This window comes from Peromyscus eremicus, chromosome 13 (genome assembly GCF_949786415.1).
Source record: "Peromyscus eremicus chromosome 13, PerEre_H2_v1, whole genome shotgun sequence".
Lineage (NCBI taxonomy): Eukaryota > Metazoa > Chordata > Mammalia > Rodentia > Cricetidae > Peromyscus > Peromyscus eremicus.
The window spans coordinates 1,291,653-1,319,236 of record NC_081429.1 but is presented as its reverse complement, the minus strand read 5'-3'; the positions used below and the strand labels follow the sequence as shown (position 1 = coordinate 1,319,236).

General features: G+C 42.9%; 2 protein-coding genes across 20 annotated transcripts in view; one reads left to right on the top strand and one right to left on the bottom strand.

Annotated features, from left to right (window-relative positions):
• The window catches only part of Fbxo36 (F-box protein 36), a 57,206-nt gene extending 43,217 nt beyond the window's left edge, over positions 1–13,989 (bottom strand). Inside the window, exon 1 of the mRNA XM_059278595.1 lies at positions 12,936–13,989. Coding sequence (XP_059134578.1) covers positions 12,936–13,031 — 96 coding nt within the window. The 5' untranslated portion in view covers positions 13,032–13,989. The remainder of the gene's footprint in view (positions 1–12,935) is intronic.
• Positions 12,390–27,584, top strand: part of Trip12 (thyroid hormone receptor interactor 12) — a 131,117-nt gene continuing 115,922 nt past the window's right edge. For 14 of the 19 annotated variants that reach the window (XM_059278592.1, XM_059278593.1, XM_059278591.1 and 11 more), the window contains exon 1: positions 13,533–13,662. The gene's annotated coding sequence lies outside the window, so the exon portion shown is untranslated. Of the gene's footprint in view, positions 12,410–12,668; positions 12,688–13,532; positions 13,663–13,940; positions 13,960–14,071; positions 14,250–15,039; positions 15,146–27,584 lie in introns of those variants that run through there. The other 5 variants (XM_059278577.1, XM_059278578.1, XM_059278579.1 and 2 more) reach the window with 5 other exon arrangements.

Sequence of the window (27,584 nt, the reverse complement as noted above, 5' to 3'; positions counted from 1 at the left end):
GAAGCCACAGAAAAGTGATCCTGAAATGAAATATAGAAAATATCTTAGGATATTCAGAAGGAATCCAAACGTACTAAATTTTGGACAAATTCAGGGACAAGCAGGGTTTACATTCTTAGTTACAGTGCATTTGAGACAGCACAAAGGCCTGGCTGCATTAATCTAGGATCATTGGCCTAAAGAGACAAGCTCAATCCCACAGGATCAGAGCCCAATCTCGCCCCATTTTACCAGGGGAGGTGAGTGCTCTGGCCGGCCTCAGGCCCTGCAGGACCCAGAGGTACTGATGCTAGCATCTGATATCAGTCCTAGTTTGTTTTTCTCCACTGCAGGCCTGCCTCCTTATCTCTGACTGCACTTATCTCCTTAAGCACTGGAGAGCCTAAGCCTTGAGGTATACCACAGACAATGAAATTGGGGGTGCTGGGAAGACAGCAAAGTATTTGCCTAGCAAATGTGAAGTCTTTTGGGGTGTATGTGGGGTTGAAGGTAGTGTTTAATCCCTATCACCACACACAAACAGCAATTGGAGTTGAAAGGTTGACTATATTGGTTTAGTCTGAATTAACAATGCATTTCATGGAGGCCTTGGGTCATGGGCCCATCCTTGCGATTTCTATCGTAATGGTATGTAGGTAGACAGGAATAGGGAGGGGCAGTGAGTGAAATAAATGATTCTGGACAGAACAAAAAAAACGTTTAGTTGGAACAGAGACTGTAGAATATTAGGAGATCAGTTCTCAGTGAGAGGACTAGAATGGCACCAATGAACTCAGAAATAAGGCATGTGCTTGGTCAGCATGTTCTCATTGCTCATGGCAGTTACTCTCTACTACGGCACTGCAGGTACCACATTAGCAAATCCCAACCTCTGTCCCAGCGAAGTGCAGACTAGGTTCTAACAAGCCTCTGGCCATAGTTCTACCAACCTACAGGCTTATTTTCTGTTTGTTTCTATTTAGGTACCACACTGGATATATAGTGTTGACTCAAGGTCAGTTTATGCAGGTCCTGGTGGCACAGAGTAATCTCAGCATGTAGGAAGTGGAGGTAGGAGAGTTCAAGGTCATCCTTCCTGATGGAATTCTAGGCCAGCCTAGAGCCACAGAATTATGGTTCACAATCAATCATTTCCAAATGGAAAAATTCAAACAAAACCTAACACACAGTCTGCAGCTACAACTCACACCCCCAAGAAGCTTTTATGTACATATGTATTATCCCTAGGGCACACCACAGTCTCCTCATGTTTGGGAAACTGGCTAGAACTCAGGACTCATTTGGGGATCTTGTTAAATAGCAAAACTACCAACAACCATGAAGCCCCAAATGGGCACTGCACAGAGCATGATGGGGGTGTTGGTTTAGCACCTGAGAGCTGAAGCAAGCAGCAGCAGGCCTTCTTGTCAGCCCTCTGTGGGAAAACACTCTGTATAGGACCCCTTATCAAATGACTGCGAAAGCCCCGTGTTGATTTGGGTTACACATGCATTTTAGTAAGTGGATAACTTCAGAAATGTAGAAGCTCAATGAATGCATAGCCTTTTTTTTTTTTTGGTTTTTTGAGACAGGGTTTCCTCTGTGTAGTTTTGGTTCCTGTTCTGGATCTTGCTCTTTAGACTAGGCTGCTGGCCTTGAATTCACAGGGATCCGCCTGGCTCTGCCTCCTGTGATGGGATTAAAGGCCTGCACCACCACCGCCCGGCAATTATTGTGTTTTTCAGATGGGCCTGTGTCCCCAGTCTAGCCTTGAACACCTGCTCCTCCTGCCTCTGCTCCTCAGTGCTGGGACTACAGGCATGCAGCACCACACCTGCTTTTATGTAGTGTTGGGGGTTAAGTCTGGGGCTTCCTGCATGCTGGGTAAGCACTCTACCAACTGAACTCTTCCTAAGCTAGTTCTAGGCTCTTTACATTTATGAGCCCATTTCTTTCTCAGTGCCTATGAAGCAATGACTTTTTTTTTTTTTGGTGCTGAGGATCAGACCAAGGACCTTGAGTATTCCAGGCAAGGTCTGTATTTATCATTTTGTGCTACTTTCCAACCATAGTCTACTTTGTCTTTCCAAATGTGTGTGCTGCTTGCACACACTCTCCACTTTTTTTTTTTTTTTTTTTAAACAGGGTCTCACTATGTAGTACTGTCAGGCCTGGAATTCCTTCTGTAGACCAGCCTGGCCTGGAACTCACAAAGATCTGCCTGCTTCTGCCTCCTTATTACACTGCTTCTATTAAAGGCAAGTTCGACTGGCCTCACCTTATTTTCTGAGACAGGGTCTCTTATTTAACCTGTGGTTTACTGATTCAGCTAGGTTGTCTATTTTCATCCTACGTCTGGGGTTACAGATGTGTACCTCTGAGTCCTGCTTTTAAGTGGGTGCTGGGGATGCACACTCAGGCCCTCATACTTGTACAGCAAGCACCTTACCCACTAACCATCATTCTGGCTCTAAGAAATTGAGGCAGAAGGTAGAGACTTTGCCTACTAGTTAACAACTCGAGAACAAATGTTTAACTACAATGCTATTGGCGGTAATGGTCCTGGTTGACTCTCAACCCTCCTTCCAACCCCTCCCCACCCACTTCTTGCTTCCTCTCTTCTCTGCTCCCACTCACCCCCACCACTGGTCACTGCTTTTTACTGAAATAGAACAATAATAAACCATTTTACCCCTAATTTCTTCCTTTTGCTCAGAAACCCCAAAAATCAAATTTTGAGAGGGTGATGCATGATGACAGTCTCAGCATTCAGGAGGCAGAGGCAGGAGGATCAGAAGTCGAAGCTAGCCTTGGCCACATAATAAGTAAGTTTAAGGCTGGTGTGGGCTATGGTAAAACCTTCTCTCAAAAAAAAAAAAAAAAAAAAAAGATTTTAGTTGTCTGAATCTGTTTCAAACTGGAGCTAACACATCCCTAAATCCTTAAGCCATGTGGGTGCTGGATTCAAACCCATGTCCTTCAATAGAGCAGTTAGTGCTCTTAACCACTGAGCCATCTCTCCAGTATTTTTTCCCCTAAATATCAAAAGTAGTAACATAGGCTTTTTTTTTTTTTTAATGCAATCAGCAAGAATGTTGTTTATTCCAGCATGCTGGGGTCAGCCAGCCAGCCAACAAAATGGCTGCAACCCCCAGAGAAGCACAAGAATAATAACTTTTTTTTAACCTTAAGCTACCCATCTGATCTCTTGCTTACAAGGATGACACTATTCTACCACGTCAGAAGACCACAGCAGTAATCTATAAAATAGCTGTAAATGGAAGTATTATTTTTTGGAAGTATTATTATTATTATTATTTTATTTGAAACAGGCTCCTACTATGTAGCTCTGGTTATCCTAGAACTCACTATGTAGACCCGGCTGGCCTTTCATTCATAGAGATCTGCCTGCCTCTTGAATGCTGAGATTAAAAGCATGCATCACGGGCTGGAGAGATGGTTCAGCGGTTAAGAGCACTGGTTGTTCTTCCAGAGGTCCTGAGTTCAATTCCCAGCACCCACATGGTGGCTCACAACCATCTGTAATGAGATCTGGCACCCTCTTCTGGCCTGCAGGTGTATATGCAGACAAAATACTGTATACATAGTAAATAAATCTTAAAAACAAAAACAAAAACAAACCATACATCACCATGCCTGGCAAATTCAAGTATTTTAATGTGGAAGGTAAACTTGGTTAACCATCTACACAAATATTCCTTCTGCTTGCTTGCTTTTAGACTTCATTTCACTTCCATTCTCCAACACTGCTGGTTGGGAATGGTGGTGTGAGTGTTTAATCCAGAGGCAGATGGATTTCTGAGTTTGAGGCCAGTCTGGTCTACAGAATGAGATCCAGAACAACCAGGGCTACACAGAGAAGCCTTGTCTCAAAAATAAAACAAACAAACAAAAAAAAATTTTTTTCCCCCAGACAGGGTTTCTCTGTGTAGCTTTGTGCCTTTCCTGGAACTCTGTAGCCCAGGCTGGCCTTGAACTCACAGAGATCCGCCTGCCTCTGCCTCTGGAGTGCTGGGATTAAAGGCGTATGCCCTTAACACCCGGCATAAACAAAACAAACAAGAAAAAAATTGTTTTCTGGCCTCCCAGTAGGTGTCATGGCATATGTGCACCAACCCCTACACACACACACACACACACACACACACCACACACACCCCTACCCATACTCCCTCCACTAATGCACATATATATCATATACACATATCCATGCACATGCTCATGTGCACTCACACACCCACAAATAATAAAAAATAAAGGAAAAAAATTAATGACAAGGCTAGTATGGGCTATATAGTTAGATCTTGTCTCAGGGGAAAAAAACAAAACAAAACAAAACAAAACAAAACAAAACAATATAACTTAAGCCAAGTCCAAACATTTTGTGGTGAAATATTGAAAGCTTCCCCATAAGTCTACAAACAATCATTTCTCTTTGAAGGGAACAAGCATGGTGAGGATTAAGACTGAGAATGGGTGTAATCTAGAGTGGGATGGTAACTTCAGCACCTAGGAGGTGGAGGCAGGAGGATCACAAGTGCAAGACTAGCAGCAAGTGCATACACAGTGAGACTTTCTCATAAAGAGAACAGGGCGGGAGGGATGGCTCAGGGTTAAGATCACTTGCTGTGCTTGTGAAGGACCCAGGTTTGGTTCCCAGCACTCTATGCTGGCTCACAATGGACTGTAACTCCAGTACCAAGAATCAGATGCTGCACCAGGCACACACATGGTGCACAGACATACATGTAGACCAACACTTAGATCCATAAAATAAATATCTCACAGAACAGCCCAAACCCAAACAACCTCTCCTAAAGAACCCCTCCCATACCAGAGACCAAATATGATTAAAAAAGGAATGCCATTATTCATAGAAGAGATGGACTAGTCATAGAAAATCTAAAGTCATCTACAGGTAACGAATTTGAGTTAGTAGCTGACTTAGCAAGACCACTAGCCAGAAGAAAATTTACTAGAAACACAAGTCAACTTTGGGGAGCTGGTTTTGGCCCAGTGGTAGAGTGTCTGCTTAACATCTGGAATCATTTGTGTCACCACCACCCCCAGCTAAGTAGAAACAGGACACACAATTTGGAGAAGCAATTATCAGTTAAAAAATGATGACTGAAAAAAAGAAACACCTAGAAGTCTAAGAAAATAAATGTATGATTTCTACACTATCATGTAGTAAGATTATTTACCTAGATAGTTTGCAAAGGAAAGTTAGACACAATACTAACAAGATATCAGTTCATGAAAATTTATCCATATACTAAATGCAACACCAATGAAAATATCACTTGTTTTTTTTTTTTTTTTTTGCGGGGGGGGGGGGGGGGGGGAGGCATAATCTGATTGTGAAAATAAATGAGGAAAAGAAAGTCACTGACAGGCGACTGAACTCCTGTTGTTTTCATGGAAAAGGTGATGTTGGCTCCTTTGGTATTTCCTGCTATATTCCAAACAGCATTTCAGAGTCTCTACTCCTGAAGAGCCTCAGGGAAGGAGATTCCAGGGTCACATAACTGGGGGAAAAAAAAGCTTCAGTTGCAGTCTCCTCTTGGAGATTCATGACACACAACAGGGTTTTGTTCTGTTTTTATTAGCATGTAGTCATTATGCAAAGCAATAGGTTTCATTGCGACCTCTTCATGCCCGCATGTAACAACTTGCATCATATTCACCTCATCTGCATTATCCTCTTTCATATGCCAAATCATTCTTCTTTTCACAGTAGGGTTTTAAAGTCTGAGAAGTCCCAGAAAGAAGCAAATATCAATTGGTTTCATGCAGGATTCCCCAATCTTGATCACAAAACCTGCCATTGAGAAACACTGGCCCCGAGTGCCTTTCTTAAGTTATTTGGCTCTTGTTCTGTACAGCAGCCGTGGTAGAACTGTTCATTTCATAGATGAATAAAATGGAACATTAGGTAGGTGAAGGAGGTCATACAGCTACCAATGCAGAGTCTTTGCCAATTCAATTATTCTAAGGGAAAAAAAAAATCTAGTGCTTTCTCCAGGATCGAACGCCACTGTCATAGGAAAGAACATTTTAGCGATGCATTCCACCTTAGTGATCTTTTACATCTAGCAACCTTAGTATGTTGAGGAGGCAACTGGGGCCCAGATAAATTAAGAGCCTTGCCCCAGGTCAAGAGCTGCATGGTAGCAGGAGGATTCAAAGGATCCATGACTCAATGACTCCCAATTAAGTGCTCTACTGCCCCACATAATTATGCAGCCGATCTGTGGCAATGTGGGGTGAGACCAGATTGAGTAGGTGTTCACAGGTGCAGAGTGAACACTCACCTGCAGAAGATGCGGCGTGGAGGGAGGTCTGTGCAGGTGTTATGGAATTCTGAAGTGAGGCCTGAGGAGCCTCTTGGTGACTGTGATATTACACTGCTAAGCACTGAACACTTACTTTCAGGAGTTTAACCCCTTTAGTTGGACCATGCCATCCCTCTTCCTCCCCAAAGTGCCCCATGCCACTTAAAAGGAATTTCAAATTTCTGATTAAAGCCATTTCACAACTCTAATTAGGTACATCCTGGAGTGTCACAGGGTTGGGAACCATTTTTCTAAAGTGTGTCAGACATGAGGAATAGAAGAATAATGCAGTTTATTATTATAAACACCTGACCCAACCCGTGGGGTAGGGAAGGGTGCGTTTATTGCAGCTGTGGTGTCAGGAAGAGCAGGAAGATGTGAATGACTTCAGTGGCTAAAATGAAAACACCCCAGGAGCGATGGAACAGAGCTGGGCTCAGTGTTCTCAGTTACAGGGGAGAAGGTGAAAAGGACTGAGCAGGGCAGACAAAAAGCAGGAGACGGGAGGCTGGGCAAGCCGCGCCAAGGGGCGGAGGACAAGAGAACACAGGTGAGCCTGACTTCTGGACAGCAGTTTGCAGGTGGAAAACATCTGGGCTGTGGCTGACAGTCAGTGGGTAAAAAGTAGGCAGAAGCAAAGAGCAGATGTACCTCTGTGCTCTCCTCCAACTGTATATGTGGCTTCCAGGAACTGGGTGTGTGAGGATAGGGTTCAGAAAAGCATGATTCTCAGATTCCTAGGTCCTCTTAGAAAAATACCCAGTATCAAGTCAACTGTGTCCATCTACCTCCCAAAATATGCAATCTATTGCTTACTGAATGACCTCAGTTTACCAGAGAAATCCCTTTATTTGGGGCCAAATCAAGCCAGTCAGTGCAGTACTTCCTTGTGTCTTTTTTCTCAGTTAGTGAAGCACACCACAATTAAGCCACATCCCCAGCTCCTGCCTTATTTTCTGCTTATATTCAACAAAGCAGAAAGAATAACTCTAGTTTCTTTCTATTCTTTTTTTTTTTTTTTTTGGTTTTTCGAGACAGGGTTTCTCTGTGTAGTTTTGGTGCCTGTCCTGGATCTCACTCTATAGACCAGAGATCCGCCTGGCTCTGCCTCCCAGAGTGCTGGGGTTAAAGGCGTGCACCACCACCACCACCACCACCACCACCACCCGGCTAAGACAGAATTTTTGTATACATGGGAGTATTGGTGAGGCTCAAACCCAAGCCCCTATGTATAATAGGCAAACACTACCAGTGGGCTTCCAGTCTCAGAAGATAAAGTATTTGTAACATTAGTAGCCTCAACCATATAATATAAAGCAATTTTCTGGGCTTTCTTTGGGCTCACAGATTTTAAAGAATCTATACTGTTAACTCAGCAATAGGTTATGAATGATTATATGCACTGGACACTATACTTATTAGGAGGAAGGGCTCATGCTGGTAATCCCATCACTTAGAAGTCTGAAGCAGGGGGATCTTGAGTTCAAGGCCAGCCTGGGCTAAGTAATGAGACCCATGTTTTGTTTTTCTTTTAGAAAAAAATTCTAAGTTTATAATACTAACTTTAATATTCTAGTAGATTGAATGTTTCATGAAAGTGGCTGTCACTGGTAATTCCCTGGCTTCTAGAATAGTACCTGGTATATAAAAGAAAGGTGTTGGATGAATGGGACATTCTTTGGAGGCAGGAATCTCATTCTTTGGAGGCAGGAATCTCATATTTTTTGTCCCTTATAGTAATATATATATACTAAGTTGTAGATTAAGGAAAATATCTGTATTCAGAAAAACTGAGATTTTCTTAGATTCACATATAAAAATACCTCCAGCTTAAGTAATATTTAAATGTTTTTCTAGTCTGATATACCATCAATCTACTAGTTCTCATAACATTAAGATTCAGTATACAAGCCGGGCAGTGGTGGCACACGCCTTTAATCCCAGCACTCGGGAGGCAGAGCCAGGTGGATCTTTGTGAGTTCGAGGCCAGCCTGGTCTACAGAGCAAGATCCAGGAAAGGTGCAAAGCTACACAGAGAAACCCTGTCTCGAAAAAGATTCAGTATACACACTATTAAAACTAGAGTGAGAATAATGTATGAATCCTTGATTTAGAAATAGTACATTGGCCATGCATAGTGGTGGTAGTGGTGATGGTGGTGCACGCCTTTAATCCTAGCACTCACATGAAGAGGAAGGTGGATTTCTGTGAATTCAAGGTTAGTTGGTCTAGACCAGCATGGACTATATAGAGAGACCCTTTCTACCTCCCTATCTCACTTCCTCAAAAGAAAAATATGTTCCCTTTTCTAAGCCTTAAGATTATCATAATAAAGGCAAGATTTGAGACTAGAACTACACTGGCCTCAAGTTACACTGAGAAAGTTTATATTTATTATAAAACTTAAAATTGCATTTATTTGTGTGTATTTATGTGTATGTACTACAGTGCATATGTAAAAGTCAGAAAACAACTTTGGGGAGTTGGCTCTCTCCTTCCATCATGTGTGTCCTGGGTGTTGAATTCAGTTCATCAGGCTTAACAGCAAGTGCCTTGCACCATCTTTGCTGGCCCTGTTTCTGTTTAGAGATGGTCTTGCTATGTAAGCCAAGTTGGCCTCATAACTTACTATGTAGCCCTCAAAGGCCTTATATAGTTGAAATTTTCCCAACTCAGCCTCCTGAGGGCTAGGATCACAAAGATTTGCTTTATAGCATTAAGTTATTCATTGAGAATGCCTCTGTAGGAATAGAAGAATATGCTAGGTATGGTTAGTGAATGCCTGTAATTCCAGCTCTAAGGCAAGTCTGAAGCTAGCTTGGACTAGAGACATTGAGGATAGAATATGGCTATGGTTAGGTGTAGTGGTGGTGGTACAAGCCTTTAATGCCAGCTATCAGAGGGAAAGGCAGGGGGACATCTGTGAATTTAAGGATAATTGGACCATTACAGTCTCTTTTTGGTGTGTGTGTGTGTATTTGTGTTTGTGAGGTAGAGGGAGCACGGAGACACACAGAAACACACGTGAAGGTCAGAGGGCAACATCCTCTCCATCATGTGGGTTTCAGGGATCAGACTCGTCATCTGGTTTGGTGGCAAGTGCCCTTAACTCCAGAGGCATCTTGCTAGCACATGAAGTTTTTAATTTGCTTTAAATTTTTTTTTTTTTTTTTTTTTTTTTTGAGACAAGGTCTCTCTGTGTAGCCCTGGCTGTCCTGGAACTTGCTATGTAGACCAGGCTGGATTTGAACTTTCAATAGTCCTGCTTCTGTGTACTGGAATTACACAAAGTATGCCACTATACTTGGCAAGGAAAAAAGTTGTTGTTTTTCCTAGACACGGTTTCTTTGTATGGCCTTGGCTGTCTTGAAACTCATTCTATAGACCAGGTTGGCCTCGAACTCAAAGATCTGTTTGCCTCTGCCTCCTTAGTGCTGGAATTAAAAGTGTCCACCACAACCACCTCTCCAAATTAAAAAACAAAAATGAATAAGGGTTAAACTGGGCATCAACAGAGAAGAGAGACATGGCTTTCTCCAGAAGAGTGGTCTATAGAACAGTTTTTAAATACTTATGCCAGGCTACCTCTTACTAAGTACTCCGTTTCCTGTATGTTTAGAAAAATTATCCTGTCCTTAGACATAATATATTTCAAAACTATAATTATTTTTGACTTTTGTTTATTAAAGACTTAAAAAATTTATTTTTATTAAAAAATATTTATTTTTATTTTATGTGCATTGGTGTGTTGCCATAGGGGTCTGGTCCCCTGGAACTGGAGTTACAGACAGTTGTGATATGCCATGTGGGTCCTGGGAATTGAACCCAGGTCCTGTGGAAGAGCAGTCAGTGATCTTAACTGCTGAGCCATCTCTCCAGACCCCTTTGACTTATTTAATTTTGAAAAGAGGTCAACTTAATCAGATTTGAAATAAACTCTTATTTGTAGAACTGTAGTGTATTTGATAAAGAAAATAGACTAAGTCTTGAGAAGGATTTTACATGTGAGTGAGTGATAAAAAGAATATGGCCCCAAATAACAGTCCTTTTAAAATATTTTCCCTATTAATTTTTGAGACAAGGCCTCACTATGTATCCCTAGCTGGCCTGTAACTCCCTATGTAGACCAGACTGGCCTTGAACTTGGAGATTCTCCTGCCTCTGCCTCTCCAGTGTCACAATTAAAGGTCTTTCCCACCATTGCTAGTTTAAAGAACAGTTGTTGATGAAAAAAGGGGCCGGGCGGTGGTAGCGCACGCCTTTAATCCCAGCGCTTAGGAGGCAGAGGCAGGCAGATCTCTGTGAGTTCGGAGGCCAGCCTGGATTACAGAGTGAGTTCCAGGAAAGGCGCAAAGCTACACAGAGAAAACCTGTCTCGAGAAAAAAAAAAAACAAAAAACAAAAAAAAAACAAAAAACAAACAAAAAAAACAACAAAAAAAGAAGGGGTATGAAGTGATGGCTCAATGGTTGGGAGTGCTAGCTGCTCTTCCACAAGACCTGGGTTCAAGTCCCAGCACCCACATGGCAGCTCACAACTGTCTATAATTCCTGTTTCTGGGGATTCTGGGAATCTGATACCCTCACACAGACATACATGCAGGCAGAACACCAATGTACATAAACTACAAATAAATAAATTATTAAAAAAAAAAAAGAAAAGGGATTTTTTTCTTTTCTTCTTCTTCTTCTTCTTTTTTTTTTTTTAAAAGAATGCCAGGCATTGTGGTTCATGCCTATAATAATCCCAGCCCTTGGGAGGCAGAGGCAGGATGATCAGGATCCTGTTCAAGACAGCCTAGGCTAAAAGATGCTTTGTCTTAAAAAGTGAAAACACAAGTTAAGAATATTGTAGGAAGTTTTCATATAGCAGATTACTTAGAGGATGGCATGTAGACAGATATTCTCAATTCATTGATGCCTAAAACACTGGGGGTGGGGATGGGGGAGGGAGAGAAGCCTCCATGTGACACCAGACCTTCAAGGAGAAAGTATTCAAAAGAACGGTTTTAAAGATACAGTAAAGACTGTAAAGTAAAAGTCAAATTAACATTGGAACTTACTTGCAATAGATGAGAAAACAGAATTCCAAAAGACTACTTACTATGTGTCTTAGGTCAGTCATACAAAGAGTGAAGAATTATTAGGACTGAAGATCTTAAAGCTAATAGGGGTGGGAGGATCTGGCTCAGTAGTAAAATTGTCTAGCAAGCAGAAGGCCCTGGGTTCCACCCCTCACAGAGCCAAAGAGAAAAGGAAAAAAAATGACCCAAAACAAACCAAACAAAACACCAAACAAACCAAACCACCCAACAAAACTCTCACCTCTCTAGGTGGTTGTAATGCCTAACTCAGGAGGCAGAGGCAGGTGTATTTCTCTAAGTTCAGGGCCAGCTTGGTCTACATATTGAGTTCCAGGCCATCCAGGGCTACATAGTGAGACTCTGTCTCAAACCAAAAACAAAGAAACCAAACCACAACCCACTTCACATACAAAGCCAAACAATACCTTCAAAAATCTTAATTGTCAAATTCTTAAGGAATTAAAAAAAATAAAAGCTGACAGGCTATTACATTGCAGTATTATTAGGTCTTACATAAAAAGTAAATGCACACATCATTACTGTTTTACAGGTAAAAGAAACATTACTTCATTACTCTTTTGTTTGAGGGCTCCTGGAAAAAAACAGATGGGATAATCAACACCCAGACCCAAACAAACATAAGGTTTTAAACTTAATTTTGTAGGAATATGGCCTATTAAAACTTGGAGTGCATGAATAGCTTAATGACTGGGATAAGCTCGGTCAGGAATCTGCAGTGTTCTCAGTGTGGGCCCAGCTCAACCAGAGCATTTCATTACATTATCCAAAGTCCACCCCTGACAACCAGAACACTTGGAAAAAAAAAAAAAAAAAAGGCCCCCGGGGTTACTTTACTCCAGCGATAACATAATCCTCGTTCTTATTGTTGTGGAGCAGATGTCATTATGGGTGGGGCTGATGAGCAGAGCAGCTGAAACATTTTTGTTGCACCCCCTCCACTTTCAAAGGGATAGAAGGGGCTTCCAGCAAGGTAAGGGAGGACCTTTCAGTCAGCCATTCCTGTAAGAAATTCTGATGTGGTAATAGTAAAGGCCACCTCGAGGTTCTTTAAAAAAAAAAAAAATCCCCCAGGATTAAGTCCTACCCTGGAAGAGACCGTCCCTTTCTCCCCCTGCCGGCTCCTCCTTGGGACACTTGGCTGAGTCTTTCTTTCCCTCCTTCCCACGCTGAGGTGAGGCGGCACGCAAGCAGGGACGCCTGTTTTTCCTCTGGCGCGCGGAGGGAACGCAGCGGGTAGGAAGCCGGGAGGTAGGAAGGGAAGCGGCCGGCATTGGGGGGAGGCAAGGAAGGCTCGCCAGTGTCGAGCCGGCCTCGGGGAGAGAACCGACTCTCGGGCCGCCGAGCAGAAGTGACCAGGGGAGATCTCTCGCTGTGAGCTGAGACGCGGCGCTTCCGGCAGGCCACGGTGGCTGTTTGCCTGGAGCGGCCCGCATCCCGGGTCCCAGCCGGGTGGGGAAGGGGGTCAGGAGAGACAGGAACCCGCGGCTCGCACTTGCCTGAGACCGGGTGATCAACAACTGGTAATAGTCTTTGCTCGGCGCCGGGCCTTGTCCTACAATTTCAAACAGAGTCTCCGGCAGCCACGACGCCATCTTGGGACGCCACCGCCGTCGCTAAGACAACCAGGAAGGGGCGGGGCTTGACAGGGGTCAGGGGGCCGCAGCCCCAGTTTAAAGCGAAGCCCGCTTTTGAGTTGGCAGTGGGGGTTTTAACTTGGGGTGGTGATTTTCTTTACCGGGGCCACAAGGAAGGCTGCTTTGTGAAATTTCTACAATCAGGTCCTGGGTGACCCGAAGTGGAATTTAGTTCCTGCTAGCGCGGAGGGGCGGGGGTGACCCCAGCGGAGGGATACCAAGTAGAGCGCCACAGTCCCCTTCCTGGTCCCTCGAAGGGATCGGAAGGAGACTGGAGGCTGCTCGCCGACCAGAGTTAGAGCGCTGGAGAGGGAGGGGCCATGTGTTGGGCTGTAAATAGGTAGCGGGGCTGGTCCTGCGGAAGATCCCGCAGGCCGGAGCCTTAGGGCAAAGTAGTCCCTGGCTGGAGTGGAGCAGGCGGGGAGGGAGGCGGCGCGGGCGGAGGCGCACGGCCGCGCGGTGCTGCGGCTCAGCTGATAATTGAAGGGACGACAAGCCGCCGCCGCCGCCGCTGGGGGGGGTGGGGGGAGCCAGTGGAAGTTGCCGTCGCGCCACCGAGTCCGGACCGGAGACTTTGGGGCCTAACTAGGTAATTGGGACGCGGTTCTGAGCGGCGGGGTTGGGCCTTGGCGGAGGGGGCCGAGGAGGGCTGGGAAGCCTGAGCCGAAAGTCCCAGGCAGCCCGCTCGAGTCATCGCTGGCGGCGCGGCTCTCGGCCCGACTTGCTGGCGGCGGCGGGGCCGCGGAAGGAGCAGCCCGAGGCTGACGGGTGAGGCGCTCGAGCGAGCCCGCGGCCTGAGGAGCCGGGGCCGCCCGGCTTGGGGGGGGGGTGCGCTGGGTCCCCGCTCAGGCCTCCTGCGATGAGGAAGGCCCTAGGCGGAACCTGGGTAGGGCGTGCGGGTCTGGGGGAGCCCAGCGGGGGCCGGGAGGGGACCGGAAGTGGTCTTTGGAACCCGGAGGGCGTCTAGGAAGAGAGAAAGTGGGGGGCCGGAAGTGCAGGTGGGGGGCGTGAAGACGGCAAGGGTTCCCCGGAAATGGGACGGGGGGCCCGGAAACAGGGAAAGGGAGGCTCTGGGCTGTGGACGGCCCGGAAATGGAAACTAGGGAGCAGCTCGAGTGACAACTGTTGGGAGGCAAGGGTCTGAGGAGAGAGAGGCGGGAGTGACTTTGGACCGCGGTGAGGGTCTTCCTGCTGAGGGGGACGGTTGGGGGCGGGCGAGGCGGGCCGAGCTGGCGTGGGGAGGCTTTTCCAGCCGGGGAAGTCGAGGCTGAAGGAGGACGACGACGTGCCTGCCGGGCTGGCAGGGGCCGCGGTAGAGGCCGAGAAACTTGGCTGAGGGAAGCAGCATCCTCTGAGAAGACCAGCAGGGGAGTAGGACGCAGAGGTTAACCGGGGCTCGGGTGAGGGAGGTGGGCCAATTGTCACCCCAATCGTATTAACATTCAAAGCGAGTCAGGCGATTAATATATGTGGATTACATAAAACCTATTACACCGTTTGTCCGTCAGTTCAACTCTTGCTTGTGATTCGCGAGTGGGTTTCTTGTAGGGAAACAAGTTACAGGGATGTCCAGAAAACGAAGGTTTTAAGACCCAGCCTTGTGTCTCTCTCTTCCTCGGAATAACAGCAAGCCTCAATTAGTTAGAACGGAGAAACATTGCTAGAATTTAAAAAAAGAAAGAAAATGCAGGTGGGGGTGGGGGCGGCTAAATTACAGCTTGTAACTACTCTAGGTGGATGGGAGGGAATTGATTACCTCCGAGGTGAGAGGAAAAGGGCAAGGGGCGGCTTCCCACCCGTCCAGCGGATTTGTTTCTGTTACTGCGGTTTATTTTGTCTGGGAGAGGTTTTAGCTGTAGCCTCTTGGTGGGGTGCTGGGTTTTAGCGTCCTCGCTCCGTTAATTGAGGGCGGGAATGTTACTAGGTAAACGTGGGGGTGGGGTGGGGGTGGGGGGGGCGGTTGATAGCGCAGTGACTCTGTTCCGAGTGGTCTAACCGCTCTCCTGTCTCCCTAGTCTGAGCTCGCGGTCTGGCCTGCGCTGCCAAATCACCCGATCTCCAGGCAATCTTCGGTTTGTAGGCCTTGTAGTGGTGTCTTTTAACTTTCTCTTGCTTCTTAGATACTTTTGCCATTATATTTTTTTTTTAAAAAAGACTCGGCAAGCTGAGGCTTAGAATCTCATCTCTTAAAAACAAAACAAAAATATGTGGTAGAAAAGTTGAAAGAGCTATTATTGAGTACGGTAAAAAAAAAAACTGATGCTAGGAACAAAGGTCTCAGTTGTGTTAGAAAAAAGGCAAGAGGCCTGTATATGAGGCCTTGTTTGTGTCGCATTTGGAGTTAGCACAAATTTATGGATAATAAATTGTGGAGGACATTATAGAGACCTATTTTCTTATGCTTATGCAGCTACTTCAGTATTAAATCTTAAGACAGTATTTAATTTACTCCTTGTTCCATGTTTAGTCCAAGACTTGGTATGGTTTCTACATTGTAGCATGGTTGCTTTCAGGCTTTGTGTATGACTGCTTTTCTACGACTGTACCAATATAAGAATTGCAGAACTCTTAATTATTGTTTCCATCTGCTTCACCGTGTTTCAGGATTTTGAGTAGTGTTTAAGTCGCTCAGCTAACATTGTTTTTCTCTGATCAGGCGTTTTGTTTTAGCTTTTCATATAATTTATAGAAGTTTGAGAACTCTTGGCAGTTCCAGAAAGTGCTATTGTAAAATTAGAAAGTATTGCCTGGCGGTCTAGGTGCATGCCTTGCTTCTAATTCCTGCACTCGGGAGGCAGAGGCAGGCGAATTTGAGTTCGAGGGCAGCCTGGTCTACAGAGTGAGTTCCAGGACAGCTAGGGCTGTTACACAGAGAAACTCTGCCTTGAAACAAACAAAAATTAGCAAATGTTAAAAATGGATGGGAGTCTAATTAGAGTAGACCAAAGTAAAAATTAGTACTTCTTGGTTGAGGGGAGTAAATTTTTTTACATAAAAAAATTATTTCTAAGGTATTTTATTCAAGCTCCCAGAACAGATGAGTTATTTTGGTTTTTGAATTACTGAAATAAATCCGATTTAAAGTATGAAAACAAATGACTTTCGTTTAGTTAGAGCTTAAATCAGTGCAGACGTTCCAACCAAACTTCTGTCCCACGCAGCACTTTCCAGTTTTGAAGGTTCTGCTTTGTTTCCTTTTTCCCTCAATCTTTTCTCTCACTTTGACTTCAGTCTTTTTCTCTGCCTCTGGTTCATCCACACTGAGACTGTCCATGCTGTTCTAGAAAAGTCTTTTTGTTTCCCAGTCTCCATTTTCAAGTCATTCTTTTCATAATCCTTCATGAGTTTGTTTTCTCCTGCAATGTTTGGATACCACCGCAGTTACTATCTCTTTAACATCTTTCTTAAACATCACTGTCTACTTTTGAGGATACTTTTTAAGTGTATTATGTTTTTTTCAGGCATTTTTTTTCTCTTTTCAGCATGAACCTCCCTTTTTCACTTACACCATAAGCTTTACCTTCGAGCACACCATGTGAAGGACACCAGCTGAAGCTATTTAGTTATTTATTTTGGGTTTTAAAGACAGGGTTTCTCTGTAGCTCTGGCTGTCCTGGAACTCTATGTAGACCAGGCTGACCTCAGAACTCAGAGATCTACCTGCCTCTGCCTCCCGATTGCTGGGATTAAAGTTGTGTGAATTTAGTTTTTTTTTTTTCCTCGAGACAGGGTTTCTCTGTGAAACAGTCCAGCTGTCCTGGAACTCACTCTGTAGACCAGGCTGGCCTCGAACTCATGAAGATCCACCTGGCTCTGCCTCCTGAGTGCTGGGATTAAAGGCGTGTGCCAGCACCACCTGTGGTGAATTTAGGTTTTAAGACAGGGTTTTTATGTAGTCCTGGCTGTATTGGAACACAAACACAGATCTGCTTGCTTCTGGAGTTAAAGGTCTCAAAAGGGGAGTACATTTTGGAGTTCTGTTTACTTTTATTCCAATTGCATTATGTTATCTGGTTAAGATTTTATGGTTCTATTTTATTATTTTGAAAATCTTATTTTTTACTTTATATGTATGGGTGTTTTGCTTTCATGTATTTCTGTGTCATTTGTGTGCTTGGTCCCCACTGAGGCCAGAAGAGGGCATCAGATTCCTTGGAACTGGAATTACAGACAGTTGTGAGGAACCCAGTGGGTGCTGGGAATCCCCATCCTCTGGAAGAGCAGCAGTGCTTTGAAGTGCTGAGCCCTATCTCTAACCCCGATTCTGTTAAAAGAGACAGCACTAGAGAAGACACAGCACCAGTTTGAAAGTTGATATCATTTCAGTTAGTATTGGTCTCTTAATCTACTTGGTCTCCATTTTATCCCTAAAATGTGAATAGGCAATAGTTTTCACTGGGTGGTTTTGGAAACTCGCCACATAAAATGATAGTGGAAAAAAAAAATCCCAGCCACTCAAGAAGAATGTTTGTATTAGGAAATTATGGTAGATGTTAGTGGTCCTTATCTGTAAGGTAGAGTTGATATGCCACAGAGAGTATTTTGTAACTAGAAATTACTACTTAACTGGTAGTGGAACTTGAGCCTAAATTCAATGTTAAATTTAAAAAAAAGTTAAGTTTTATCTAGGTTTGCATTAACATTCCATCTACTTGTTAATGTGTGTCCTACAGATAAACTTGTTAATCCTATTTAGAGAAATTTCAGACTTTTTTTAAGTTTTATTTTGACTGTGTTTGGCCTGCATGTGTGTATGTGTACAACATGCCATGGTGCCTACAGAGGTCAGAAAAGGGCTTTGCATCCCTTGGGACTGGAACTGCCATGTGGATGCTGGGAGTTGAATCTGGGTCTTCTGCAAGAATAAGTGCTCCTAACTGCTGAGCCATCTCTACAGGGCACCCTGTTTTTATGTTTTTCTTACTGACAGAGTTTGTACCTTTTCTGGTTTGGGCTCTCACATAATTCCTTCTTTTCTTGTGTCTTATTTAGCCCGGGCTGGCTTAGAACTCTGTATTGATGATGCCCTTGACCTGCTGATCTCCAGTGTCCACCTCAGATGCTGGGATCACCAGCTGACTCTTTAGTGTCAAGAGTTCACAGTAAGGGAGGGACTCTTATAGAATCTAGGGAGGTTGTTTTTAAGATTTACTTTTCATGTATTTTATGCATGTGAGTGCTCTATTTGCAGGCTGGGAATTGAACTCGGAACCCCTGGAAGAGTAGCCACTGCTGAGCCATCTCTCCAGCCCCCTAGGGAGCTTTTTGTTTTCCCAAAGTGGATGAGTAGGCCTAGGATGAACAATTGCAATAATTTTATTTATTCTTATTTGTACAGTTAATTAATTTTTGAGACAGGGTCTCATTTAACCAGGAAGACCTGACTCATGGTCTTCCGTACTTGGATTATAGTCATGCTTTGCCACACTGGCCTTGCAGAGGTAATTTGATGACTCAAGTTTCTTTTTTGTTTTTTTGTTTTTTGTTTTTTTTTTCCGAGATAGGGCTTGACTGTCCTGGAACTCACTTTGTGGACCAGGCTGGCCTTGAACTCACTGAGATCTGTCTGCATCAGCCTCCCATTCCTTGGGATTAAAGGCACACACACGGCCAACCCCTTCAACTCATTTTTTAAATTATTTTCTGCTCCTTTTATTTCTTGGTTATCTACCTGCATATGGTTCATTTTTGGGTTATAATGGAGTACTTGTTGATGTGTTGCTTTTGTTTTCCCCAACTGGATTTTAGACTTTTGAGGGCAATTATTTCAGATCATTATAGTATACATGAAGGTGCATTTGAAGAGGAATGGTTGCCTGGTTTTGTCAAATAAGCCACCAGTCTTATTCTTTCCTTGGAAGGTTTCTTTGCTCCATCCAGTAGATTTTTATTTATTGTTCTACATTTGGTGGTTAGAGGTCAACTTTGTAGAATTGGTTTGCTCCATCCACCTTTATGTGGGTCCTGGGTATCAAACTGAGGTATACTGACTTGTGTAAATAGCCCCCTTACCTGCAGAATTTGACCCCAACAGATTCTTGAGAATGCTTCCTGTGGTTGGGTAGTGGTTTTGGTCTCTTTCTATCTCCCCACTGGTTTTCCACCGAGTACCAGGTTAGATGTGTCACCTCTGTGGCTCGATATCAAGCCAATAGATTATTTTTTGCTTGCTTGCTTATTGCATAATTTTGACCCAGGGTCTAGATATGTAGCCCCGTATAGCCAGGTTGATGTTGAGTTTATCATCGTCTCACTTTAGTGTCTCCAAGTGCTGGGATTACAGGCCACTATGGCTAGCTCTGCCTCTTATAGTCTGCAGTTAACCAAACTATGCTTGAAAGGGAGTTTAGGCCACATAAGGATGAAAGTAGGGCTATTACACTGAGTATACTTTGTAGATTGTATAATTTTAGTGTTTGTAGTTCTTCTTAACAAGTGATTAAGCTTTGTGAAGTAGTTCTTCACATTATCTACCTGCTCTCCAGGTGGATCTTTGGAGTAAGTATGTTTTTCCCTGAGGCCATTTAGATTTAGATTTTGATATTCTTGGTAGTTCCTTCAGTTTCATTGGCCAGAAGAAAAAGGAATTTATGATTTGAGGTTTATCTGCTTTGTTTTGAGTGTGGGGAACTTTGGTGATAGTTTTCTGGTTTTGCTTCATTTAAGAAAGCATTCTAATGTAGTTGTGCATGTCTTTAGTCCCAGGAAGAGGCAAGTGGAACTCCGAGTTCCAGCCTGGGCTACATAGTGAGTCCAGGACAGCCAGTGCTATATAGTGAGACCCTATCTAAAGTGATGGCATTAAAGGTGTGTGCCACCATAGCCTGGCAATAATAGCTTGGAGACTGGGTCTTTGTGTGTGTGCATAAACATGCAACTATGGTTGCTGGGAATTGGACTCAGGTCCTCTGAAAGGCAGCTAGTGCTTTTAATCTCTGATCCATCTCTCCAGTCCCAATAATAGATATTTTTTTAAAAATGTTTTTTGAAGGTTGGGCTTGGTTGTACATACTTTATTTAATCCTAGCACTGTGGAGATGCAGAGGCAGGGAGATTCTGAGTTCAATGTCGTCTAGTAAGTACTTAAGTTCCAGTTCAGCAAAATCCTGTCTCAGAAAAGTTTGTTGAGGGAAACAAATCTTGTAAGAATAATTGTATGCCTTGTTAAATTGAAAGGATTTTCTTTGGAGACAAGGTCTTGTTATATAGCTAAACCAATCTCACCACCACCCGGCTTGCCTTTAATTCTTTAATCCCGTTACTCAGGAGGCAGAGGCAGGCTCATCTCTGAGTTCCAGGCCTGCCAGGGCTACACTGTGAAACCCTGTGGGGGTAGGGAGTAGGGATCCTGGGCAGTTGCGTATTCTTTAATTGTCCATTGTATACAAATAATAGTTAGCTTTTATTTTTGAAATATTCTTGCCATGTAACTGAGGTGTTCTCATCCTCTTGTGTAGCACACACTACAGTTGTGGTACCACTAGGACAAGCCTAATAGTTATCATTTAAAGCTACAGTAATGTTTTGATATATTGCAAAAGCTTAGTTTCCCACGCCAATTTATATTAATTAACTCATCATTTTAGTTTGTTTCTTTTTAGAAGGATTCATTTATTTCTGTAAATACGGTGTTGTCGCCATACGTGGATTTTTTTTTCTTTCTTTTTTTCTTTTTTTTTTTCTAGACAGGGTTTCTCTGTGTAGCTTTGTGCCTTTCCTGGAACTCACTCTACTGTAGCCCAGGTGAGCCTCAAACTCACAGAGATCCACCTGGCTCCTCCTCCCAAGTGCTGTGATTAAAGGCCTGCGCTACCACACCCAGCCATACTTGGATTTTTAAGGCTATTTATAAACTGAAGTGTAATAGACCCTCTTTGGGGTCATCAACAGCTCCCAAATCATGACACGGAGACTTAGTAGTTATGAATGCTCGGCCTTAGCTTAGGCTTATTTCTTGCTAGCTCTTATAACTTAACCTGTTTCTCTTCATTCTACATTTGTCTCTACATTTGTTTACCTTTCTTTCATTATGTATGTCCTATTCTGTGTCTGTCTGACCCTGGGAGTCTTCCTCTTTCTCCTTTGTTCTCTCTTCTCCTCCTCTCTAGCCTAGATTTTTTTCTCTTACTCTGTCTGCCTAGGGCCATTCAGCTTTTTATTAGACCAGTCAGGTGCCTTAGGTAGGCAAGATGAAAACAGCAACACATTTTTACATAATTAAACAAATGCAACACACCTTTAACATAGTTTAAAGTAATATTCCAAAACACTGAAGTATCTATAAATGAGCCTTCAAGACTTGAGTTAGAACATTTCAGGGTATACTTAATCATCTCTTTGGCTGTCATAGCTGGTGAGTTCTATCCTGACTTAAATTCCTGTTCACTGTACTGTGGGTGGTACTCTAAATAAATAAGAGTACCTTGTGCTGCCTTAAGATGAACCCAGTTTGAAGGCCTTATGATGGTAAACATCTGATGGTCTGGAAACCCAAAATCAGTTCTCACAGCCCATCTGAAATTTACTCATGAGTTTTAACTTAAGCAACTTCGTGTCCTTAGAGAGGTTCAGGAATATCATGTGGAGTACCTCCCTCTTTACTTTTTCCTCCCAAACTTAAGTGCTTGTAGTTGTCTTAACAGAAATGCACAAGTATGTTAACTTCGACTTTAGTGTTTTGTTTTGTTTTTTGTTAATTCCTTTGTGCTCTTGGAACTTAGAAGCATCCTTGCTCTTGCTTTTATTTTGTTTCCCGTATTGTATCTTTTATAATGTGTACTTAACTTCTAATAAGTTCTGTAAGATTTTTAGTCTTCATTTTACTGTTGCTTTACTTAGTGTACATTCCATTTTATAGATTAAGTTCTTTACTCCTTAACTACTCCCTCACCCCCACCCCACCCTCTTGGTACTGGGGACAGAGCCCTGGGATTGCTTTTGTTAGGTATACTGCTCTACCACTCAGTAAAATCTCTAACCCTTAACAGCTTCTTTTCTCTTTCTCTCCTCTCTCCTCTCCTCTCCTCTCCTCTCCTCTCCTCTCCTCTCCTCTCCTCTCCCCTCCCCTCCCCTCTCCTCTCCTCTCCTCTCCTCTCCTCTCCTCTCCTCTCCCCTCCCCTCCTCTCCTCTCCTCTCCTCTCCTCTCCTCTCCTCTCCCCTCCTCCCCCCTCCCCTCCCCTCCCTCCCTCCCTCCCTCCCTCCCTTTCTCCTCTCTCTTTCTCTTTTTTCTCGAGACAAGGTTTTTCTGTGCAGCCCTGACTGTCCTGGAACTCACTCTGTAGACCAGGCTGCCCTGGAACACACACAGAGGTCACCTACCTCTGTGTCCTGAGTGTAGGCTGAGATTAAAGGTGTGGGCCACAACTACCTTGTTTACCCTTAACTTCTAAACTTAGGTCTTTGGTGATAGTGGGACCAGTAGGGGATCCTCCCTCCCCCAATCTTTCTCCTCCTTACTAGTTTTTTTTTTTTTTTTTTAAATGACCCTGTCTTGTTATATAATGTTGCCCAAGATGGCCATAAACTCTGATCCTCTTGCTTGGTCTTCCTGAATATTGGGATTACAGGGATGTTCTAGCAGGTACTACTGAATCTTTGACCTCTCCTGAATTTAGGGCTTCACATTGTTAGGCACAGTTTCTACCACTAAATTATTCCTAGCTCAATCTTTGACTTTTTAATATTTTATTTATGTATATGGGTATGATGTTTGTATGACTGTATACCATGTGTGTGACCATGTACCATATGTGTGCCTGTTGCCTGTGGAAACCAGAAGAAGGTTTTGGTTCTCTTAGAACTTACATACAGTTGTTTGCTGCCATGTAGGGGCTGGGGGATTTAATTCACACACTCCAAAGAGGAGCCTAACCGCTGAGCCATCTCTCCATATACAATCTTTGGCCTCTTTATTTTATTTTTTTTAAATCTTTGACGTGAAGAGTAGAAATCTTTTAATTCTTGTAGTGTCTGGCACAAATGTTATGCCAGTATAACATAGTGAACATAGTGTCAGCTACAGTTTTCTTTTTTGATGTGACAGTTCTTATGAAAAATAGAATTTCTGTTTTTTTTTTTTTTTTTTCCTTTCCCCGAGATATGGTCTCTTTATGTAGTCTTGGCTGTCATGGAGCTCACGGTGTAGGCTAGGCTAACTCCAAACTCACAAAGATAGATCCTCTTCCCTCTGCCTCCCAGGGCTGGGATTAAAGGCGTATGCCACCACTCCTGGTTATTTTAACTTTATTCTAAGTTGGTAGCTATTGTAGGATATGAATTTTTCAGTTAGACTTATTAAAATTAGCTACTTAGTTTTTTTCCTTTTTGGTGATGGTGAAAAAGGGTCTGGTGAAAAAGGCTGGCCTGAAACTTCAATACGGAGCCAAGGATAACCTTGAACTTCTGTCTCCGGGTCCTGGTGATTGGATTACAGACATGTACCACCATATTCAACAAAATTAAATGTTTAAAAACTTTGTGTATGGGGCTGGAGAGATGGCTCAGAGGTTAAGAGCACTGACTGCTCTTCCAGAGGTCCTGAGTTCAATTCCCAGCAACCACATGGTGGCTCACAACCATCTGTAATGAGATCTGGTGCCCTCTTCTGGCCAGCAGTCATACATGCTGTATACGTAATAAATAAATAAATCTTTAAAAAAAAAAAAAACTTTGTGTATGAATGTTTTGCTTTCATGTATGTTTGTCCACCAGTGTATACTTGGTGTTCATGAGGTCAGAAGAGGGTATTAGAGCCGTTGGAATTGAAGTTGATGATTGTGAGCTATCATGTGGGTGTTGGAAACCAAATCTAGGTCCTCTGCAAGAGCAAAAAGTGTTCTTGACCACTGAGCCATCTCTTCAGCACCAAATCAGGTACTTGTAACAATTTTTTTTTTTTTAAAAGATAGGGCAGAAAGACCTGTTGATCTTCCTGCCTCCACTTCCTCAGTGTTAGGATTATAGGTATGAATCATGGTTTATTTGGTGCTGGAGAGTGAATTCTCAGGGTTTTGTGTATGCTGGGTAAAGTATTTTACCAATTGAACTACATCCTGAGCTCACTATTAAGGAATTGTTAAGGCACAAGACAACTTTGGTAAATTGATGCCGATTTAATGTTAGTAGCTTGTATTTTTTTTTTTTTTTTTTTTTTAGTAGATGGCAGTTTACCAATACATATCCATTGCATTCTGTTTGCCAACATTATTGGAGGAATATGAAAAGCACTGAAAACAATCTGTGTTCTTGGAGGTTTTTTTTTTTTGTTTTTGTTTTTGTTTTTTCGTTTTTTTTTTGGTTTTTCGAGACAGGGTTTCTCTGTGTAGCTTTGCGCCTTTTCGTGGAACTCACTTGGTAGCCCAGGCTGGCCTCGAACTCACAGAGATCCGCCTGGCTCTGCCTCCCGAGTGCTGGGATTAAAGGCGTGTGCCACCACCGCCTGGCTTGTTGTGCTTTATATAGTTGACACAGGAGTTGTTTGGTCATGTCTGGCAGAAAGTGTACTTAGTACATGTAAAGGTCTAGGTTTAATTATCAGCACTCCAAACTCTTCCCCAAATGAAAAAAAAAAAAAAGAATTATATAGGACTACAGTATTCTCTCTCTTCCCCCTTCTCTTCCCCCCCTCCTTCCTTTCTTCCTTCCTTTTCCCCAAGACAGGTTTCTCTGTGTAGCCCAGGCTGTCTGATGTTCTGGAACTCACTTTGTAGACCAGGCTGACCTAGAGATCCATCTGCCCCTGTCTCCCGTGCTGGCATTTAAAGGTGTATGCCACCACTGCCTGGCTGGAATACAGTATTTATCATGAGCAGCAGTCTATAGATATTCTAAAGGCATGTGTTTTCTTTTTCTTTTTCTTTTTTTTTTTTTGCAAGAGGTTTATGTCAGTAATTCCAGTATTTTTACAGGATAATTGTTACAAATTCAGAGTTAGTCTGGACTATATAATCAGTTTGAGGTCAATTTATGCTACAGAGAGAGACTCTGTCTTTTTAAAAAAAAACTTAAATGTGTATAGGTGTATATATGTTTTGTCTTGTGTCCCTGGAACTGTAGATCAGCAAACAATTGTGAGCTACCATGTAGCTGCTAGGAATCAAACCTTGTACTCTGGAAGGGGAGCAGTGCTTTTAATGTCTGAACTATCTCTAGCCCAAGACTCTGCCTTAAACAAACCAAAGTAAATAAGATAAAATCCTCTTGTTTTATTCACTTTTATTAAGATGAACAGGTGGGCTGGAGGTGTGGCTCAGTAGGTTCTGGGTTCTATTTCTATGCCCAGCCTGAAAGACAAATGAAAAGTAAAAGAATAGTAATTTTTGAGTGGCTGAAGTGGTGGCTTATTGGTTAAGAGCTCCTGTTCTTCCCGCGTATTGGTTAAGGGCTCTTGTTCTAGAGGACCCGATTCAGTTCCTAGCATGTAGGCAGATTTTTCTGTCCCACCAACCTGTTCCCAAATAACTACTCAGAGGCTTCTTACTAACTATGAAAGCTCAGTCCATAGCTTGACTTGTTACTAACTAGCTCTTACAACTTAAAATAACCCATTTTTGTTTTTTATTAGTGTACTTTTTGTCTCATGGCTTTACTACCTTTACTTTGTACTGCCCATGCTGTTTTCTCCCTCTCTGTCTGGCTACTCCTCCCTTCTTCCTCCCAGCATCCTGTGTACCTGAAAACCTTGCCTACCTATTGGCTGTTCAGCTTTTTATTAAACCAATCAGAACGGCACATTTTCATAGTATACAAAAATATTATTCCATAACATTAGCACCCATTTCATGTGGCTTATGCCTATAACTCCAGCTGCTGTACTTTCAAGTCTATTCTCCCCCCACCCCCACCCCCAGTTTCTTTGTGTAGCCCTGGCTGTCATGGAACTTGCTCTGTAGACCAGGCTAGCCTAGATCATCTTAATAGATTCAGTGGGTCATCTGTACTCAGTGTATATATCCTAAGATTACACATGCTCATAATTAAAGCATAGTAACCTTAAAAAATACCTATGACATCAACCAGAATGCTAGGCAGATACTTTAAAAATTTAATATTAAACTGGGTAGAATTAATTTGTATTCTAAGCTATAATTTTTTAATAAATTATTTTTTTATTTTATGTATATTGGATATATCTGTGTGCCTCATGTGTATGGATTACTGTAGAGGCTAGAAGAGAGAGTATTGGATCTCCTGGAGTTGAAGTTACACTAGACAGTTGTGAGTCACCTGATATGGGTATCAGGAACTGAAAAGCAGCAAGTGCTCTTAACCACTGAGACGTCTGTCTAGCTCCAGAAAGATACACGTTTTTTTTTTTTTTTTTTCCGAGAGAGTGGAACCTAGAGCTTTTCATACATGCCAGGCAAGTCTTATTATCTAAATGATCTGCCTTCACTAGCCCTTGAGGAAGTAGTATTTTTTTAACTGTACTATGCTTAACAAAATTTCTTTCTATAATAACTTAAAAATTACTGAGTGAACAACAGCAAAAATCAAGCATTAGGTCTTAAGCAGTACTCAGAATAATAACAACCAAAAGAAAAAATCTGAATAAATGGTAATCAAATATCCTAAGACAGCTTCCACCAAAGGACATCTGTGATTGAACGAAGGGACTGATGGGAGTTAACCCTTTTTCATATTTTATGAAACATTTAATGCTGTTTGGTACTCAGAAAGTAAACAAGAAATGTTGTTTTTAGGGCTTTTTCTGCCCACTGTGAGATGGTTCTTACTATGTTACCCTGTCTGGTCTCATTTATAATTTGAAGGGATCCTTCTAACTCAGGCTCAGGAATAGCCGCGGCTAAAGATAGGTACCACCTGTTCCAGATATACCTTAATTGTGTTTATCGTTGCCAAAATTTAGCACAAAATTCAGTGTCTTAGTAAGGGAAGCAAGTTCATAAAAATAATAAAGTCCAACAGCAGTTTTATTTTTCTTTGCAGTTCATTTAAAAATTGTTGAAGATTTATTTATGTTTGAGTGTTTTGCCTCTATGTATACACACTATGTACATGCCTGGTGCCCATGGAAGTTAGAAACGGTGTCAGATCCCCTGGAACTGGAGTTACAGACAGTTGTGAGCTACCTTTTGTATGTCTGGCAACAGAACTGTGGCTGTCTGGAAGAGCAGCCAGGGCTCTTCACCAATGAGCCATCTCTAGCCCCCCTCCCTTTTCAGTTCATTTATAAATTAATATTTACATGTTATTTTTATTCAGAGGTTAATGATAATTTAATATAGTTGATGTGTTAAGGATGTCTTTAAAGATTTGTTTTTATGTGTGTGTGTACGTGCACAGACATAGGAGGCTAGTGTGAGATCCCTTGGAGCTAGTTACAGGTGGTTGAAAGCTGCTCAGTGTGAGTGCTAGGATGAGCTCTGGTCTTCAAGAGCAGCAAATGCTCTGAACCATTTCTCTACAGTATATCCAATTTATTTATCTCCCACTGAAGATTACAGTAAAGACAGTAATGACAAAGGCCCATGCCTTTGTCCCAGCACTCAG